Consider the following 17,514-nt stretch of genomic DNA (forward strand, 5'->3'; position numbering starts at 1 on the left):
ATGCCAAAGAATGTTCAGACTACTGCACAATTGCACTCATCTTACACACTAGCAAAGTAATGCTCAAAATTCTCCAAGCCAGGCTTCAACAGTACATGAACCATGAACTTCCAGATGGTCAAGCTGATTTAGAAAAGGTAGAGGAACCAGGGATCAAATTGCCAATATCTGTTGGATCATAGAAAAAGTAAGAGAGTTCCAGAAAAATATCTACTTTTCTTTTATTGACTACTCCTACTACTATAGCCCTGGGATTTCTTTGGAAGGAATGATGCTAAAGCTGAAACTTCAGTATTTTGGCCATCTCATGTGAAGAGCTGACTCATTGGAAAAGACTCTGGTGCTGGGAGGGATTGGGGGCAAGAGGAAAAGGGGACAACAGAGGATGAGATGGTTGGATGGCATCACTGATGCGATGGACATGAGTTTGAGCAAACTCCAGGAATTGGTGATGGACAGGGAAGCCTGGCATGCTACAGTCCATGGGGTCACAAATAGTTGGACATGACTGAGTGACTGAACTGAACTGAGTAAATTAAACAAATGTCAGAAGAAAGTTATGAAATAAGACTGCATATCTGCATGCCAGACCAGATAATCACAGCTTTGAGCAGAGTTGATTGGGGTTATACCTCATCACTGAAAGCAGTGTATTTAGGGAGGAAGAGCCTGGATTTGAGATGAGAGGCAAGTTCAAATTCTAGTTCTGTCTGTGTGTTGTTAGAAGGCCTGGACTTGTGTCTCAGTGTCTGCACTTGATAGCAGCTAAATATAAGAGATGTCATTGCTTCTGGGCCCACTCCATGGACAGAGCAAGGAAATATACAGGGACACACACTTGTGTTTATATCTACCTATGTTTGTTTATCTTTTGTAGAAACCATGAGTTTACACTGACTTCAGTTATAATCCAGTGTCAAATGGTTGATTCTAGCCTTTTACCTTTTCATATCTGTTCCTTCCTTCTCTTTTCTGATAGTGGGAAATCTGACTCCTTTATCCTCAAAATATTTACTTATTTGTTCAGCCTCCTGGATATCACCAGTCTCTCTACCACATCACTCATCTTGGCCAGAGCTGCTGACTCAGACCTTCACGCTTTGGCTTAGTTTCTCCCCAGGAGCTGGTGGGTCACTGCTTGTGGCCCTTCTCTACCCAATTTGTTTTGTTATAAATGTGATTTCAAAAGAATTTTTTTTTTTTTTTGGTAGGCCTAGAGAATTCTCAAGCAGTATGTGTTCTTGCTGGCTCTGATCACTCAGCTTCACTGACAGGTAGGTAACATGCCATTCAGAATTCTGGGTGTTTCTGCCTCAAGTGTTGCTGTTGGGATACAGATGGAAGAGCATAGACGATGGAGTCGGGATAATGATGCCACTGCTGATGTGCTCTTAGCAAGTCACTCTACCTTCCTGAGACCAGTGACTTGTCTATAAAATATTTTGGGGGTAGTTTTCAGGATTTCTTATGATAATACACATTAAAACACTCATGTGAAATAGAGGCTCACTTCCTTTCCTCTGAGTTTGTTTTCTCAGCTGTACAATAGGGATAAAAATATCTTTCAGAGTAGTTGTGATTGTCAAATCGTATAAGCAACAGTAAATTTATGTATAACGTAGCCTGGCGCTGTGATTCATGGGGTCGCAAAGAGTCGGACACGACTGAGCGACTGAACTGAACTGATTGTTATTCATCTAATCTGTTCTGATGTCTGATGTAACTATTTTAAACTTCCCTGGTGGCTCAGTCAGTGAATAGTCTCCAACAATGCAGGAGGCCCGAGTTTGATCCCTGGGTCAGGAAGATCCCCTGGAGAAGGGAATGGCTGCCCATGCCAGTATTTTTGCCTGGAGAATCTCATGGACAGAGAAGCCTGGCGGGCTACAGTCCGTGGGGTTGCAAAGAGTCAGACACGACTGAGTGAGTAACACACACACACGTATAACTATCTAAGCTGTCTAGGTTCTCTAGCTTTCTCTTCTCTAGCTATTTAATCCCAAACTAGCATACTTTTGCTTTGCTTCGTCACTCAGTCATGTCAGACTCTACGATCTTGTTTAGTCCATGGGATTCTCCAGGCCAGAATACTGGAATGGATAGCTGTTCCCTTCTCTAAGGGATCTTCCCCACCCAGGGATTGAACCCAAACCTCCTGCATTAAAGGCAGATTCTTTACCAGCTGAGTCACCAGGGACAGGGAAGCCCTGTGCCTTTCTACTCGTTTTATCTCTTGCCCTGTCTGTTCTCTCTGTTTATCTCTATTTTATTTAACTACATGTTTCTATTTTTATCTTCCATCTTTATATCTAACCAAGGTCTCCGTATACCGCTAAGCTGCTGCTGCTGCTGCTAAGTCGCTTCAGTCATGTCCGACTCTGTGCAACCCCGTAGACGGCAGCCCACCAGGCTCCCCCGTCCCTGGGATTCTCCAGGCAAGAACACTGGAGTGGGTTGCCATTGCCTTCTCCTTGTGTGTATATTTTTCTAATTTATTTTATGTTTTTATATATTTCCCTAGTTGATCTCTCTATTCCACCTCTTTAATCTGCCCCCACACTAGTATTCTGGCCTGGAGAATTCCACGGACTGTATAGTCCATGGGGTCTCAAAGAGTCAGACATGACTGAGTGACTTTCGCTTTCACTCTCTATCTAGCCCTTTTTCTCTCACACACTATGTACATCTCTCTGTCTTGGCTATGTATCCATCCATCCATCTATTTGACACACTTAGTCAATACAGTATAAACTGTCTGGTGACAATGCAGCATTTTTTTTTGGTTGTGTTGGCTCTTTGTAGCTGCACAGGCTTTTCTCTAGTTGCAGCAAGTGGGAGCTCCTCTCTGGTTGTGGTCCGAGGGCTTCTCACTGTGATAGCTTCTCTTGTTGCAGAGCACGTGCCCTAGGGTGCGTGGGCTTCACCCTAGTGGTTTACCACCCCTAGTCGTTTACCACCCCTAGTCGTTTACCACACCTAGTCGTTGTGGCATGGGAGCTCAGCATTTGCGACTTCCAGGCTGTACAGCACAGGCTCAGTAGTTGTAGGCTTAGTTGCTCTGTGACGTGGGATCTTCCCGGATCAGGGATTGAACCCATGTCTCCTGGATTGGCAGGTGGATTCTTTACCACTGAACCACCAGGGAAGCCCCAGCATTTTCTTGAAAGTGAAAGTTATCTCTCTCAAAGTTCATCTTTTTCAAAGCCCAGATTGCCCTGACTCCTGCAGGTAGAGTGGAGACTATAGCTATGAGAGATTTATGTTGGTAAGCCCTCTTGCCCAGAGTTGAACGCATTTCATTTTTTAAGCCAAGGGAAATGACTTTCCTACACTGTATTTTCCGTGTTTTATGTGGAAATTAAAGATGTGTACACTGTATCTGTAAAATAATGGGGGCATGCATTCTTCAACATCAAATTTGAGGAGTTGTTATGGTGTCCAGAACACAAGAGCAATGGCACCCCACTCCAGTACTCTTGCCTGGAAAATCCCATGGATGGAGGCGCCTGGTAGGCTGCAGTCCGTGGGGTCGCTGAGTCAGACATGACTGAGCGACTTCACTTTCACTTTTCACTTTCACGCTTTGGAGAAGGAAATGGCAACCCACTCCAGTGTTCTTGCCTGGAGAATCCCAGGGACAGTGGAGCCTGGTGGGCTGCTGTTTATGGGGTCGCACAGAGTTGGACACGACTGAAGTGACTTAGCAGCAGCAAACACTTTATAAATTCTGAATGATAGATAATTTGATATTTAATGAATTAAAAGAAACTAACTAATGAAAGAAATACCTGCTTTTAGCCTCTGGCTCATATTAGGTAGATTTGTAGATATGCTAAAAAGGGTGAGCTGAAATGGATGATAGCTCTAAGGGACTCTTCTGGGCGTGTGATCCCCCACCTCCCCTTTTATAGAGGGGACGAGAAGTAACTAGTTCATCCCTTGTAGTCCTCACTAGCTCTGGGAGAAGGCATTCTTTTCCAAGAATAAGAATAGACTAAGAGGTTTCAACTTTTAGTCTAACTTAAAATGGCTAGTATTATGTAAACCTAGAGATTCTTCTAATTGCTCGTTAATATCGATTTCTTCAAAAATCTTATATTACTAAAACTATTTATTATTTCATATGCGGGTACTTCTGTTATGGTGTTTTAAAAACAGATGTTGAATTTTTTATTGAGATGTGCTTCATATATGAAAGTCACTCCTTTAAAGTGTGCAATTTAGTGATTTTTAGAGTATATGCACAAGATAAATTTGTTTTGGATATTTTGAAAGTGACTTAAAAGGGTCAAGATTAATATCCCTCTTTCCTGGTCCGGTTCAAGCTGTGACACACTGCGTTTTATTCGGTGCTCTCTAGACCTCTCTGGAGTTGCAGCTTATGTAACTATTTGGCATTGCAGCAGAATTTAATTTTGCCTGCTGATGCACAGCGTAATGATCTGCATGTGGAAGACAGTTTGTCTTTGCAAAAAGGTGGTTTAGACTTACTAAGATAAATGAAGGCTTATAACGGACACAGGCTCACTGTCAGTGGCCCCTTGGTAGCTCAGCAGTCCCTTTCATGGGTGGAGACTTTGCCGAGGGGCTCCACTTCCCTCTTGAAAGGGATCCTCATACTTAACACACCCTGGTGAGGTCTAGGGAGGTTGTCTTCTCTCTAGGCATGAAACAGACCAAATTTGCTGTATAGAACTGCGGTATGTCAGTGCTGCAAGGTCACCCGGGGGACACAAAGACTCCACTGATTTATGGTCCTTCATTTTAGACTTGGGCTTCCCCGGGGGCCCTAGTGGTAAAGAGCCCCACTGCCAGTGCAGGAGATGTAAGAGACACAGGTTCGATCCCTGGGTTGGGAAAATGCCCTGGAGAAGGAAATGGCAACCCACCCCAGTATTCTTGCCTGGAAAATTCTGTAGGCAGAGGAGCCTGGCGGGCTACCCTCCATGGGGTTGCAAAGAGTCAGACACGACTGAGGGACCAAGCACAGAGTTTAGACTGTGAAACAGAGACCCAGAATGTGAAGTGACGTGCCCAGTGTCAAAGAGTGATCCAGCAGCAGATCTGGGACTTAAACCCCAAGTCTTGGCCTCATATCCTTTAATGATACTGTTTGGCTTCTGATTGGTTTTTGAGAATAGATCAAGCTGCTCCAGGGCAAGCGATGCTGTAAACCTTTATTGGGAGGTCACAGGATGCAGTGGAAGTGGAAAATCCGGCTTCTGGTCCTGCTTGATCCCTAATAAGCCTCACAATCTTGAAAGTCACTTAATGTCTCTGAGCCTTGGTTAATTTATCTTCCAGAAGAGTGCTGTCTAGGAGAAATATAATGTGAGCTGCATTGCAAAAAGTGAAAAGAAACAGGCGAATTAATTTTAATAATTTATTTTGCTTAACCCACTATATCCAAAATATTATTGCAACGTGTAATCAATATGAAAATTCTTAAGGAGCCATACTCTTTGTTTTTACAAACAAAAGTTTTAAGTTTTTGCACAAACAAAAGTCATAAGTTTTTGCAATACATTGTGCTTTTTTTTTTTTCTCTTCAAAACATCTCACTTGAACCTCACAATAATCCTGTGATATAAGCAGGAATAAGACTGACTGACATTGTGATTTAATAGAAAGAGCAATTTCAGAGTCAAGTGACTCTGGCTCCTTAGCCGCCTGTGGGCACCATGTGCTGTCCTGCACAGTGTTACGTGTTAGGGTTGGGGAAGCACTGAGAGATCATCCAAGGAGTCACAGACTGTAGATTCATAAGCCAGACTGTGGCCCGTGCCCCCTTTTGTTTGACTTCCAGTTAAAGATTTGCTGAATTTGAATGCCTTCTGGACAGCCATGTGCCCTCTGGTTTGCCACAGTCGCCCGCTAGTCTCTACTGTACATCAGTTATAGTGCCCTTCTCCACCATCAGCTTTCCCCTCCAGTCTTCAGCTGGTGAAACTAAGGTTTGGAGAGGAAGTGGTTTGTCCAAGGTCAGTAACTAGTTAGCAGATCCAAGAATAGAAGCCAGAGTCACTTGACTCTGAATTTGCTCTCTTTCTATTAAATCACAATGTCAGTCAGTCTCATTCCTGCTTATATCAAAGGATTATCGTGAGGTTCAAATGAGCTTAGGTGCTATGCGAATGTGATACAATAACTATATTTTCCACTGAACAGGGCATGTGGTGAAATCATCAGATATTTATAAAGTTTAAACTTTAAATAATTTGTCTTTTAACTTGTTATTTTGAAAAGCTAATATATATTTTTCCTAACAAAAGGTAAGCATTTATTTAAAAAATGTAGAAAACAGAGAACCATATGTCTTGCACATGGTGGATGTTGAATAAATATTTGTTGAATGAATTAATGAAAAAATAAACTCACTTTCCTGTTCCTTGACAAACTGTTAAGAACATTTGGCCTTTTTTCCTATTTATAGAATTACAAAAAAATCTTATGTATTATGCTATACATGAATTTGGTATCTTGCTTTGCCCTATTCAATATTGTAGGGTAAGAATAATACAACTTCTTTGAACCACTTTTTTCCCCCAGACTCTGGTTATTTTCCATCATTTTGGGCTAATGTTTCTTCACCTCTTTTGTTTCCCTTCTGTTTGTTTAAAGATGCAGGAGAGCTGTATGTTTGGGGAAGCAACAAACACGGGCAACTGGCTTCCCAGGCTGCTTTCCTGCTCCTGCCCCAGAGAATAGAAGCACATTGTTTCCAGAATGAAAAGATCGCTGCTGTCTGGAGTGGGTGGACACACCTGGTTGCTCAGACAGGTGAGAGAACAGCAGGGAATTTGTGGTTGGGAAGAGCAGCTGGGGGACAGCTGTCTAAATAGCTATGAATGCGCGGCAGTAGGTAGGTTGGTTTTCAGTGATGAAAAGCTTGAAGGACTGGGAAGGGGAGGACCTGAGATCTATTAATAGTTCTGCAGTCAGTCAGATATGCGGCTTTACCTCTCTGGATCATAGATTTGTATCCAAAAATGTAAGGCTGGGTTAGGTTAACTCCTTGTGGTTCTAAGGGTCCGTGAGGTTTCGAGAGGGAACAGGCACCACCCAGAAATTTGTCCAGGTTGTTGGGAAGATCTTTGCCTTCTCATAGCTAAAGGAGTGACTCTATTTGCATTTCCACCTGAGTCTAAATTCAAGGCATCAGCAACTGTTAAGTTAAATGTTCAAGATTGAGGCAGGAGCATTATTTTGAGTCATAGCTGGCATGGTGTTTTGGTTTGGATTTTTATTAACCCTAACAAACTGTACATTGATTCGAATATCTCACGTGTTCCCTCAGACGTTACTTTACCAGGCCAGGCCATCCAGCTTTTGGCATCTTTGTCTTTTCTTGATTCATCCTTATTGTTTCTCATCTTTCCCATAGGGCATTTCTTCTTTCCTAGTCTTCATATTCCTGACTGTGTTCTCAGGGTTTGTTTTTTCATAGCCGCCCTTCCTCCCAGCCTTCCTAGAGCTCTTGCTGACTGACACAGAGTTTCCCAGGCTGGCAGGTTGTGATTCTTGAGATCCATCATTGTGTCAAGGCCTTCTGAACTTCAGGGGTTCTCAGGAGTCCCTTTGTCTGCTCTTGGCCTGCTTGTTAGCGCCATGCCGATCAGTAGACCCCCAAATACCTGATGACTTATTCCAGTGCCTTCTGACTTCTGCAGGTTTTCAAGTCCGCTTCAGTTATCCTTGGTTAGTCACACATACTACATGTTTGAACACACAAACATAGGCTTAGGAGTATTTACATCCATGATGCTTTTAATTGGTTCTTAAATTTGTTTTTTTAAGATTGCTTTGAAACAGAGGCCTGTATAACCAAGGTGTATAATAAACTTTCCGCATTTACTTTTTCAGAGGATGCTCTAATGATGTCATTCATTTGGAGGCAAGTCATGACTTTCCTCACAGTAGTTCAGACTGCTTAAAGATTGGGACCATCTACAGAAATTTATCTTAAAGAGACTCTCTGAGCATAGTAGCTACTTATTTGTATAATTGTTAACTGTTTCTCTTCTCCTCCTGACAGTGAGTTCTGTGAGAGGAAGCCCCATATTAGCCTTGCTCACATCTGTATCTTCACCGCCTCCCAAAGAAAGTATTCATTGGCTGCATTAAACCTTCTAGTTAAAAGAGACTAAACATACTCAAATGAGGCAGGGTAGACTGCGAGGATTCCTCTTAAGAGGTCCATGATCAGAAGGCTTCAGTTTGTCTCTTTGAATTCGATTATTGTTTATTGGGAACCTTTTGAGCAGTGGGCTAAGCTTGAAGAAACAGAGGAGATGGGCCATGCCCTGTTGGGGCTTCCCAGGTGGTGCTAGTGGTAAAGAACCTGCCTGCCAATGCAGGAGACATAAGAGACACAGGTTCAATCCCTGGGATGGGAAGATCCCTTGGAGAAGGCAATGGCTACCCACTCCAGTATTCTTGCCTGGAGAACCCCATGGACAGAGGAGCCCAGTGGGCTGTAGTTAATGGGGTCGAAAAGAGTTGTTCATGACTGAAGTCACTTGGCACGCACGCATGCCCTGTCCCTGCCGTGTGTGGACGGGCTGAAGAGTGCAGAGGCAGAAGGTTTTACCCATCCGTCCACCATACACATGGTGAGGATCCGTTTAGGTACCATTCCTTGTGCTTGCTCCTGGTCCTGCCCTCGAGGAGCCCACTGTCAGTGGGGGAGACAGGCCTGGCGTCCGATCCCAGTGCATCAGTGGAGCCAAGTCACCGTGCAGAGGGGCACAGACACTAGCAGTAGTGTGAGTCACTGGGTGTTAACAGGTGGGCGTTTCATGCTTAGTCAGTCTTCAGAGAATCGCAGTGCAGCAGGATACACTTACTACCAAGCGGCAGTGGGTTTAGTTGAGTCTGTCAGTAAGCCTGTTAGCTGGTTAGGCAGCTGACTAAAGAAAGGCATAGAGGTGTTGCTGCTTTGATTCTGACTTTGCACCGTTGGAACTCATTCTGATCTCCATGTCTGGGCCAACAGCACGGCCCTCGGGGTGGGAGGTTGGAACCCATGTCCCTGACACTGCCTGAGTCACCCCAGCTTCTCTGTGGGGCTCAGCTTCAGGTTTTTACCGCCCCTTGAAAGCATGGTCTTTGGGTAAAGTTTCACTGTTTAATTACCTTGATTCGGATCTCTTGTTTGTGTGCTTTGTCCCTTTCCCCTTTCTCCCGAGTGCAGAGTGGTTGGAAGCTGGGATGTTGGAGTGGCCTGGTTGCCGCACTGAGTTTCGGGTGGATGAGAGACCCCTGCTGTTTGACTCACCGGTTTTACCCTCTTCCCCAGCAGTCATGGATGCTTTTGCCCTGGCACGGTGTCATTGAAAACAGCCAGGGCCTCCAGTTTAATCAGACCCAGCTGCTCATGTTAACAGGAACAAAATTTGCTTAGAGGGTCAGAAGCAACTCATTATTGGAACAAGGAGTTATTTGATTCGAGTTGTTTTCACAAGCTCCGGAGGAGAATGGTTCCTGGGACCTACCTGCAGCCACATCAACATAGAAGGCTGCCTCCTGTCTCATTCTGCAAGGCATTAGGGTGTGATATTGATTAAAAACAGCTTATGGGCCGTGACCATGGATCTGCCCAGTAAGGTGGGCTGGACTGGGTTAGGATGAGAGTGGGGAAGTAGACAGTGCTGTCCCCTTACTGCTGTGATAGTCCCTACACCAGTGACTCCCAGCCACAGGCCACTTTGTACCTTGGGGGTTGTCTGCAAGGTTTCAGAATGTGTGTGGTTGTAACATCTGGGATTGGGGTGTTGCTGGCCTCTAGTTGGTACAGGCCAGGGATGCTGCTAAGTGTCCTACAATGCAGAGGTGGCCCCGCAACACAGAACACCCAGCCCCAGCTGGTAGTGGTGCCACCATCAAGGAACGCTGCCCAAGATGGCCACCCCCAGGGCAGGTGCTGAGCGAGGGCAGGCCACATGGTACCAGGATAACTCTTGCAGTTCATGCGCATGGGACTCTGGGATGCAGCCTCTGCTCTCCCCCACCAGGAGTCTGGTGCCTGCCTGCAGTGCTTGCGATGGAAAAATACTTTTCTCCGTTAGTCAGAAGCACTTGGAAAGAGTCCAGGAGAACCTGTTCTAATCTGGGAAAGTTGGCAAGGTACCTGTGTCTCAGGCTGGTGGAGCTGCATTCTAGAAACCTTTCCCAAGCTGCTTAATGTCCCTGATCATTGTTCTCGGGAACTTCATGGGACTCCTGGGTGACTTTATCCGGGCTCGGTGACCTGCAGCTGTCTCCTCTGAGATTCATGATTTCCTGGCCTGAAGTGGTTCCTGTGAGAACTGGATGGCAGATCTGGGTGCCTTCTTAGTTGATGACCTTAATGAAGTCACTTCACCTGTCTAGGCTTCAGTTTCCTCATTTCTCAAGCCAGGATGTTAAAACCTTACTTCCGTCAGCTGCCATAGGGTTCAAATGGGTCAGTCTGTTGAATGGTGCTGCGCTGTGTGCTGTGCTTAAGCGGCTCAGTTGTGTCCAACTCTTTGCAACCCCATGGACAGTAGCCTGCCAGGCTCCTCTGTCCAAGTAATTCTCCAGGCAAGAATACTAGAATAGGTCACCATGATCTCCTCCAGGGGATCTTTACAAACCAGGGATCGAACCCAGGTCTCCCACGTTGCAGGCAGATTCTTTAGTCTGGGTCACCAGGGAAGCCCAAGAATACTGGAGTGGGTAGCCTATTCCTTCTTCAGGGGATCTTCCCGACCCAGGAATCAAAGCGGGGTCTCCCGCATTGCAGGTGGATTCTTTATCAGCTGAGCTACATGAATGGTCCTAACTAGTTGTAAAATGCTCCATATACCTAAGTGGGGACAGCTGTGGTTAGGGTGTGTGAGTATAATATTAAGGAATTAGCAGGTGCTTTTAGAAAGGCTTCTATTTCAGCAGGGTCTGTGCAGGGCTGGAGACAGGGCTCATGAACTGGCTAGGGATGCCTTGCTTGAGATCCAGCTCTGACAGGCAGTTTTCTAAGGTTTTTCACTTACATGCAGCAGGCATGTAGCTCTCTGATATGATCAATGTAGGACTGTCATGGCCTTACAGGTAGTTTTCCCTGTTAAAATCTCTGATCACACTCCTCCACCCCAATTTGTAACCGTATACATCCATTTGCATTCTTTTTAAAAAAGTATTTATTTATTATTCTTTGGCTGTGTGGGGTCTTTACTGCTGTGTGTGGGTTTTCTCTAGTTGTGGTGGGCGGGGGCTACTCTCTAGTTTCTTTGCATGGACTCTCATTGTAGTATCTTGTCTTGCTGTGGCTCCCAGGCTCTGGAGCGCAGGCTCAGTAGTTGTGGCGCATGGGCTTAGGTGCCCTGTGGCATATGGACTCTTCCTGGACCAAGGATTGAACCCGTGTCCCCTGCATTAACCATTGGACCAGCAGGGGAGTCTCATTTGCATTCTTATTTGTTTAACGTCTAGGCTGTAAATTCCATGGGAGCAGCGTTTGCTCACAGCTATATCCCCAGCACCTGGCACAGGCCTGGGCACAGGGTAAAGGATTAGTAACTAATTGCTGAATGAATGAACAAATGGTGAGGTAGAGAGAAGCCTGGCTTTGGAGTCAGACAGACTGAGCTGTGACTCTCGGCTCTGCCAGCTTCTGACTGTGGTGGCAGCTCCACCTCTCCCCATCACCAGCCCCCCCGCCCCACCCAGTAGTTCAGGCCATGTCACCTCTTGCGGGGTCCCACAGTGGCCCCTGCCTGGTGACCTCATCTTCCCACATTCATTCAGTCGCTCTCACCCACTCTGTTCCCCATCTCTCAGTTGGAAGATCTTTTCAAGCCCATGTGTCAAGTTCTAGTGTCTTCCCATTGCTCTTAGGAAAAAGACAAGTCCTTAGTGGTTGCCAGGCCCTGCATGGTCTGCCCCCTGCCTGCCTTTCCAGCCCTGTTTCTGACCATGCAAACCCTTGATCTCTAGCTGACCTCTCGTCTGGTACCTGGGTGCATCCTGTATGTCCCACATAGTACCTTTGCAACTGATCTTCCTTCTATTTGTCATGCTTATCCCTGCTCTTCTTCATCATTTTGACTTAAATATGTTTTCCCCCACCCCGCTGGACCTCAACTTAATCATCACGTCCTCAGGGAGGCCTTTCCTTGACATTCCTGACTCATCACTTTTCCCTTTTCTCTCTTCTCAAGCACTACAGCCTCTCCTTTGTGCTATTTTCTATAGGATTCTTTAACTCATTTCCATCCCACTAGATTGTAAGCTCCATCTGGACAGGAGCCACATCTGTTTTGCTCAGCATTGTGTCCTCTGTGCTTAGCAAAGTACTTGGCACATCCGAGGTAGGTACTCAGTGCGTGCCGGACAAATGAATAAGCCTAATTTCTCTGAGCTTATTTCCTCATTAGGAAAGCAGGGAAATTTTGCTGACCTTGGATGAGGATTAAATAAGGTGGTGTATCAAAGCTTCCAGCATCCAGCACAGGACTGGGCTTGCGTCGGTTCAGTACACCTTAGCTTCCTCTGTCCTTTGAAACTGGAGTGATCAGGAGGTCAAATGCCCCATATCTTCTCTTTCCGGCAGAGGTCTCTTTGGGGCTGGATCTGAATGTCTCTGGGTAGGTAACAGGTTGACTCAGGACTGTCCTGGCGAGTGCAGAAAGATCAATGTTTAAAGATACCAAGTGCTGGTTGCTGGTGATTTGTTAGAATTTCATGGAGAACGATTTACCTGAGATCCAAACCTTAATATAGGATTGGTTAGAATGTTTAGAGCCCAGCTGCCTTGGGGATGCTAGAAGTGTTCCCTGGGCCATGCAGTATCCCAGAACAGCCTTGCGGTCTCACGCAGGCTATGGACTGAAAAAGTGAGCCCCAACACAGAGTTCTTGACACTCCTCACTCTCTTCAATGTCACCTTAAAAGGTCCTGAAGTCTTATCTTTTCAAGAATCAGAAATGGAAAGAGAAACTTCCTCACTTGGGAAGTGAGAAAACTGAAACAGAGAGGCAGGAAAAACGTGCGTCTATGGCAGCATCGAGGCTGGAAATTCTGAAAAAGTTCTACTTTTCAGTAATTTTCCCCCCCTCCTTTCATTATTTTCCTGGTTCTTGGTTATGTCCTTTTAGTTGAGATATTTTTTATTCTTTCATTTCTTCAAAGTGGGGAATTGCATGGCACGTGTGGAAGGGACCAGATCTTAGCCATTCTCCTTTCTTCAAGAGTCACAGATGGAGAAATATTTTATTGCATTTGATGTCTAAGCATTAGTGAAATCCAAGCCCAGCCATTGATTCACACTAAACTGAGTTTATAAATATACTTAATGCTGATTTTTCTGTTTGGGGGCCAAGATCCCTCCAGAATAGGGTGATAGTGTATATTACTCTGTCTTCTCTGGGACCTTATATCGTGAAACCTCAACCGAGCTCAGGGAGGTTCTGACCTCATGGGCTCTATATAAAGCAGGGGATGTTGGAATTCTTGATGTTTGTGCTTTAGAACTTTGAAAACGCAAAGGTTGAAAGTCAAACGGAACCCAAAGGACTCTTTTTTAAAAAAAATTATTTATTTATTTGTTTATTTTTTCAAAGGACTCTTTTTGAAGTGGATAGTTTTTGCTTCTTGTTTAAACCACTATTTTTTATCCTAGAATCCTTAGCATGTCAGGAATGGATGAGAACTTAGATCTCATCTGGTCTGACTCTCTCAGCTTAGAGATGGCAAAACTGAAGCCTGAAGAGGTGGACGCACTGGGAGTGAGGTAGGAGGGAGGACAGAACTGGGGTCTCATGGCCTGGGTTTAGTGCTCTTTACACCTTCTCACTTTCTCTGCAGAGATGAGGAGGAAATGTGCGTGATTTAACTACACACACCAAGCGATCTAAACCAGGCATAATAGTTCCTTCTGTACATGAAGTTCAGCCTCAATAAAACACCTATTCTTACCTGAAATGTGTAGCCAGAGGTTCCTTTAATGGATTTGCACGTGGAGTAGAAACTGGAGCTGGTGCTCCGGGAGCACAGGTCTGGAGGCCATCCCGGGACTCACAGAAGCAACTCCTTTCCCCATAAGTCCTGTAACACATTATCATATTATAATAACATAACAGCAGTCCTAGCTCTCGTCGACCACTGTATCACTGTCAAGTGCCTTCACCTCCATTTTCTCATAGGAAGGTGGCAAGATGGGTGTTATTATCCTTGCTTTCCAGACAGGTCCCTAATCAGTTAACTGTACTGCCCTGGTTCACGCAGTTGGACATAGTTAAAACTTGAACCTGGTCTTTTGTCCCCAAACCTGCTACTTTGACTCTAAGAAGCACATATCTCAGAATGCTCTAACCGATGAACTAAATTTCTTTTACTCTTCAAAGAAGCATCTTTTCTCAATTTTTGCCCATGATTCTCACAAGCAGCAAGAAAGAACATTCCTAGTTATCCTTGATCCTTCAGCAGGTATTAGTGGAATGCTTGTATGTTAGTCACTCAGTCGTGTCCGACTCTTTGCAACCCCATGAACTGTAGCCCACCAGGCTCCTCTGTCCACGGAATTCTCCAGGCAAGAACATTGGAGTGGGTTGCCATTCCCTTCTCCAAATGGAATGCTTACTTAGATGAAATTAACAGTATGCTATAGACTACAGGGAAACATAAAATCCAGAACTACCTTCAGGAATTTTATAGTTGGGTGAACAAATGAAATATTTAGTAGAAAAATTATAAAACATGGCAAAGAGCCAGAGGAGTGGCCCAGACACTGAAGGTTCTAGGGTTTTAGGGGAAGGGGAGGTCAGTGTGGTCACAGAGGGATGTGAAATCCTTGGGGAAGGTCTCATTTTAATGTGTGGAGGGTTTGGGACTTGGTTCTGTTGCTTTCTCTTTGTCCCCTGGTAAGACACAGAACTCTCTGGTCTTCCCATCTGAGCAATAGCAGGTTATGGACAGGATATCCAAAGGCCATCCCAGTTCTGAAATTCCATAATATTAAAAAAAAGTAAAACTGACCTAAGGAAATTATTATGGATACATTGGAAGATTAAGTGTAATACCATTCATTGCAGCCTAATTTATAATGACAAAAACAAATCCATGGAAACAAATGAAATTGTAGGGGGTTTGGTTAAATAAATTATGGTACAAACATGTTGGAATATATACCCACTAAATAGAATGTTTTAGAAGGATATTTAATAACAGAAGAATATGCTCATGATATGGTAAGTAAAAAGAGTAGATTCCAAGGTTACTGTACTACAACTTCTATTTTTTTTTTTCCAAAAAGAATGTTTGCATGGGTGAATTTTCTTTTCTTTTGTATTTTCTATGCTGAATATGTAATTTGCAGCCTGATTATATCCCCCATAAATGTCAGTGAATAAACTTTCTTGTCCCTCAGTGCAGGGAACTGGCCCCTTTGCTGGTGTATTCTTGTGTGTATATGCCCTTGACATCACTTCCATGGGCCTCGTTTGGGAGGTCGCATGGAAAAGAGGCAAGAGATTGTAGAAGGAGGCAGGAAAGCACAGGTCTATTTTTGGCTCAGTCATGAGTCAGCTTTGTGGCCTGAGGAAACTTTGTGACCTTTCTGCACATCTCTGAGCCTTGGTTTCCTCATCTGAAGAAGGGAGTTGGAGGTCACAAACAGTCCTTTGAGCTCAAGATACACTCATTCCTAAAAGTGGAGAATTTCTTCACTGTCATGGAACCAGCTGAGAGCTGATTCAGCTGAGAGCTGAACCAGCTGATTCCTTGAGACTGGGTGCTTTCTCTTTCACTCCTCTGTACCTGGATTTAGCTGGCTAGCTGTAAGATCTCTCCCATTCAGAGTTGGGGATGAAACTGAATGGGGCTGAGACCAGAGGGTGTAGTGACAGTGTTACACCACTAGAGGGAAGCATTGTTTGACTACTTGCCCTATCTGCTCTGCGGGTGAAGAGTGGCCTTGATTTGCCTCAATTTGATTTCAGATTCTAGAATTTTAGATTGAAGAGGACTTTGAAGACCACCCAGCAGAACTCAGTTATGCATATGTGAGATAATAGAGGCCAGAAAAGGCAAGGGACCTACTTTAAGTCACATAGGTTTTTTTTTCCCCCCCTCTGGGTCTTTATTATAGAGTTAAGAAGAAGGCTATAGACAGAGCTAAGAATGTTGTCAGTTGCACGCACAGAAGATGGACTGTTTCTCCTGACTGTGCAGGAATCTGAGGGATCTGCTTGTGTACGCATTCACCCAGCTCTTCTGGCCAGGTGCCAAGAGGCCTGGAGGTAGAGAAGAGAAGATAAAACAAGACCCAAGGGGCAGCATCTGGTGGGGGAAACCCATGCAAACACGTGATGCTACCCATGTGTCTTCCTCCATCTCTGTCACCCTCCTGTGGTCTGCCTAGCCTAGGATCCGGGCTGTGGTAGTGCTTGGAGGCTGGTTTACTGAAGACCTGCAGACATCCTCCTGAATGACGTCCTCCGAGGGCAGGAGGCACGCTGACCGTCTCCAGTTTGTTATTTCCAGTGAACTTCTGCAAGCAGTACTCACGTGTTCACATGTCCTCTCTTGCCGTTTCTTGAGGTTTGCAAGGAGTCCTGGCACTTTATTTGCCACCTTCCAAAGGTTTTATTTCCTTGACCCGGGGTTGACTTCACTTTTGGTTTTCAGGGTGCCCACTGGCCCTAAGCATTGTAGTAAAGTAGAACTGTGCTCTGGTAGGACTCCCCTGGTGGTCCAGTGATTAAAACTCCATGTTTCCAATGCGGGGGCTTGAGCTTGATCCCTGGCTTGGAAACTTGGAAACTAAGATCCCGCATGCTGAGCAGCATGACCAAAAAAACCCCCCAAAAACCAGCACTCAAACAAAAAAGAACACCGCACCCCCCACATAAAAAAAGAAAACAAAACAATAGTGCAGAAATGCGCACTGGTCTGGGAGCTGGCAGCGGTGTGACCTTGGGCAGGTTACTTCCTTTCTTTGGGCGGGGAAGTCAAGCTCTCAGCTGCAGCTGTGTCATCTCTGCTAGAGAGCTGAAGATTTGGCGTTATTTTTGGTTTTTGTGTTTGGCAATGAACACCCATTGATCCGTGGTCTAGAGGAGTGCAGTGTCTGTCCAGCTGCAGCAGAAGCAAAATTTACCCTTTGAAGTATGTGTTTTTCTATAAGGGCCTTGCAGAGGGCCTGGCCCAAGCCAAGTTCAGCTGGTCCCACGAGGCCACCAGATGGCAGCAGTGGGCAGGCAGGTAGTCGTGGGGTGAGCCGATAAAGCCAGCATCCAGAGTTAGAATTAGCAAGGTCAGAGCTGAAAGCACCCCAGAGGTCACTCCGAGGCCCAGAGAAAGAAGTAGGGTACCTGAGATCTCTGGCTTCCCTGGTGGCTCAGTGGTAAAGAATCCACTGGCAATGCAGGAGGCTTGGGTTTGATCCTGTTTGATCCCTGGGTTGGGAAGATCCCCTGGAGAAGGAAATGGGAACCCACTCCAGTATTCTTGCCTGGGAATCTCATGCGTAGAGGAGCCTGGTGGGCAATAGTCCAT

At 45.2% G+C, this 17,514-nt stretch overlaps 1 protein-coding gene across 1 annotated transcript in view; it reads left to right on the forward strand.

Moving 5' to 3' along the window:
* The window catches only part of SERGEF (secretion regulating guanine nucleotide exchange factor), a 257,522-nt gene that overhangs the window by 20,826 nt on the left and 219,182 nt on the right, over positions 1 to 17,514 (forward strand). Inside the window, exons 7-8 of the mRNA XM_052653055.1 lie at positions 1,212 to 1,274; positions 6,622 to 6,780. Of these exons, the coding sequence (XP_052509015.1) occupies positions 1,212 to 1,274; positions 6,622 to 6,780 (222 nt within the window). The remainder of the gene's footprint in view (positions 1 to 1,211; positions 1,275 to 6,621; positions 6,781 to 17,514) is intronic.

The sequence above is a fragment of the Budorcas taxicolor genome, chromosome 15 (genome assembly GCF_023091745.1).
Source record: "Budorcas taxicolor isolate Tak-1 chromosome 15, Takin1.1, whole genome shotgun sequence".
Lineage (NCBI taxonomy): Eukaryota > Metazoa > Chordata > Mammalia > Artiodactyla > Bovidae > Budorcas > Budorcas taxicolor.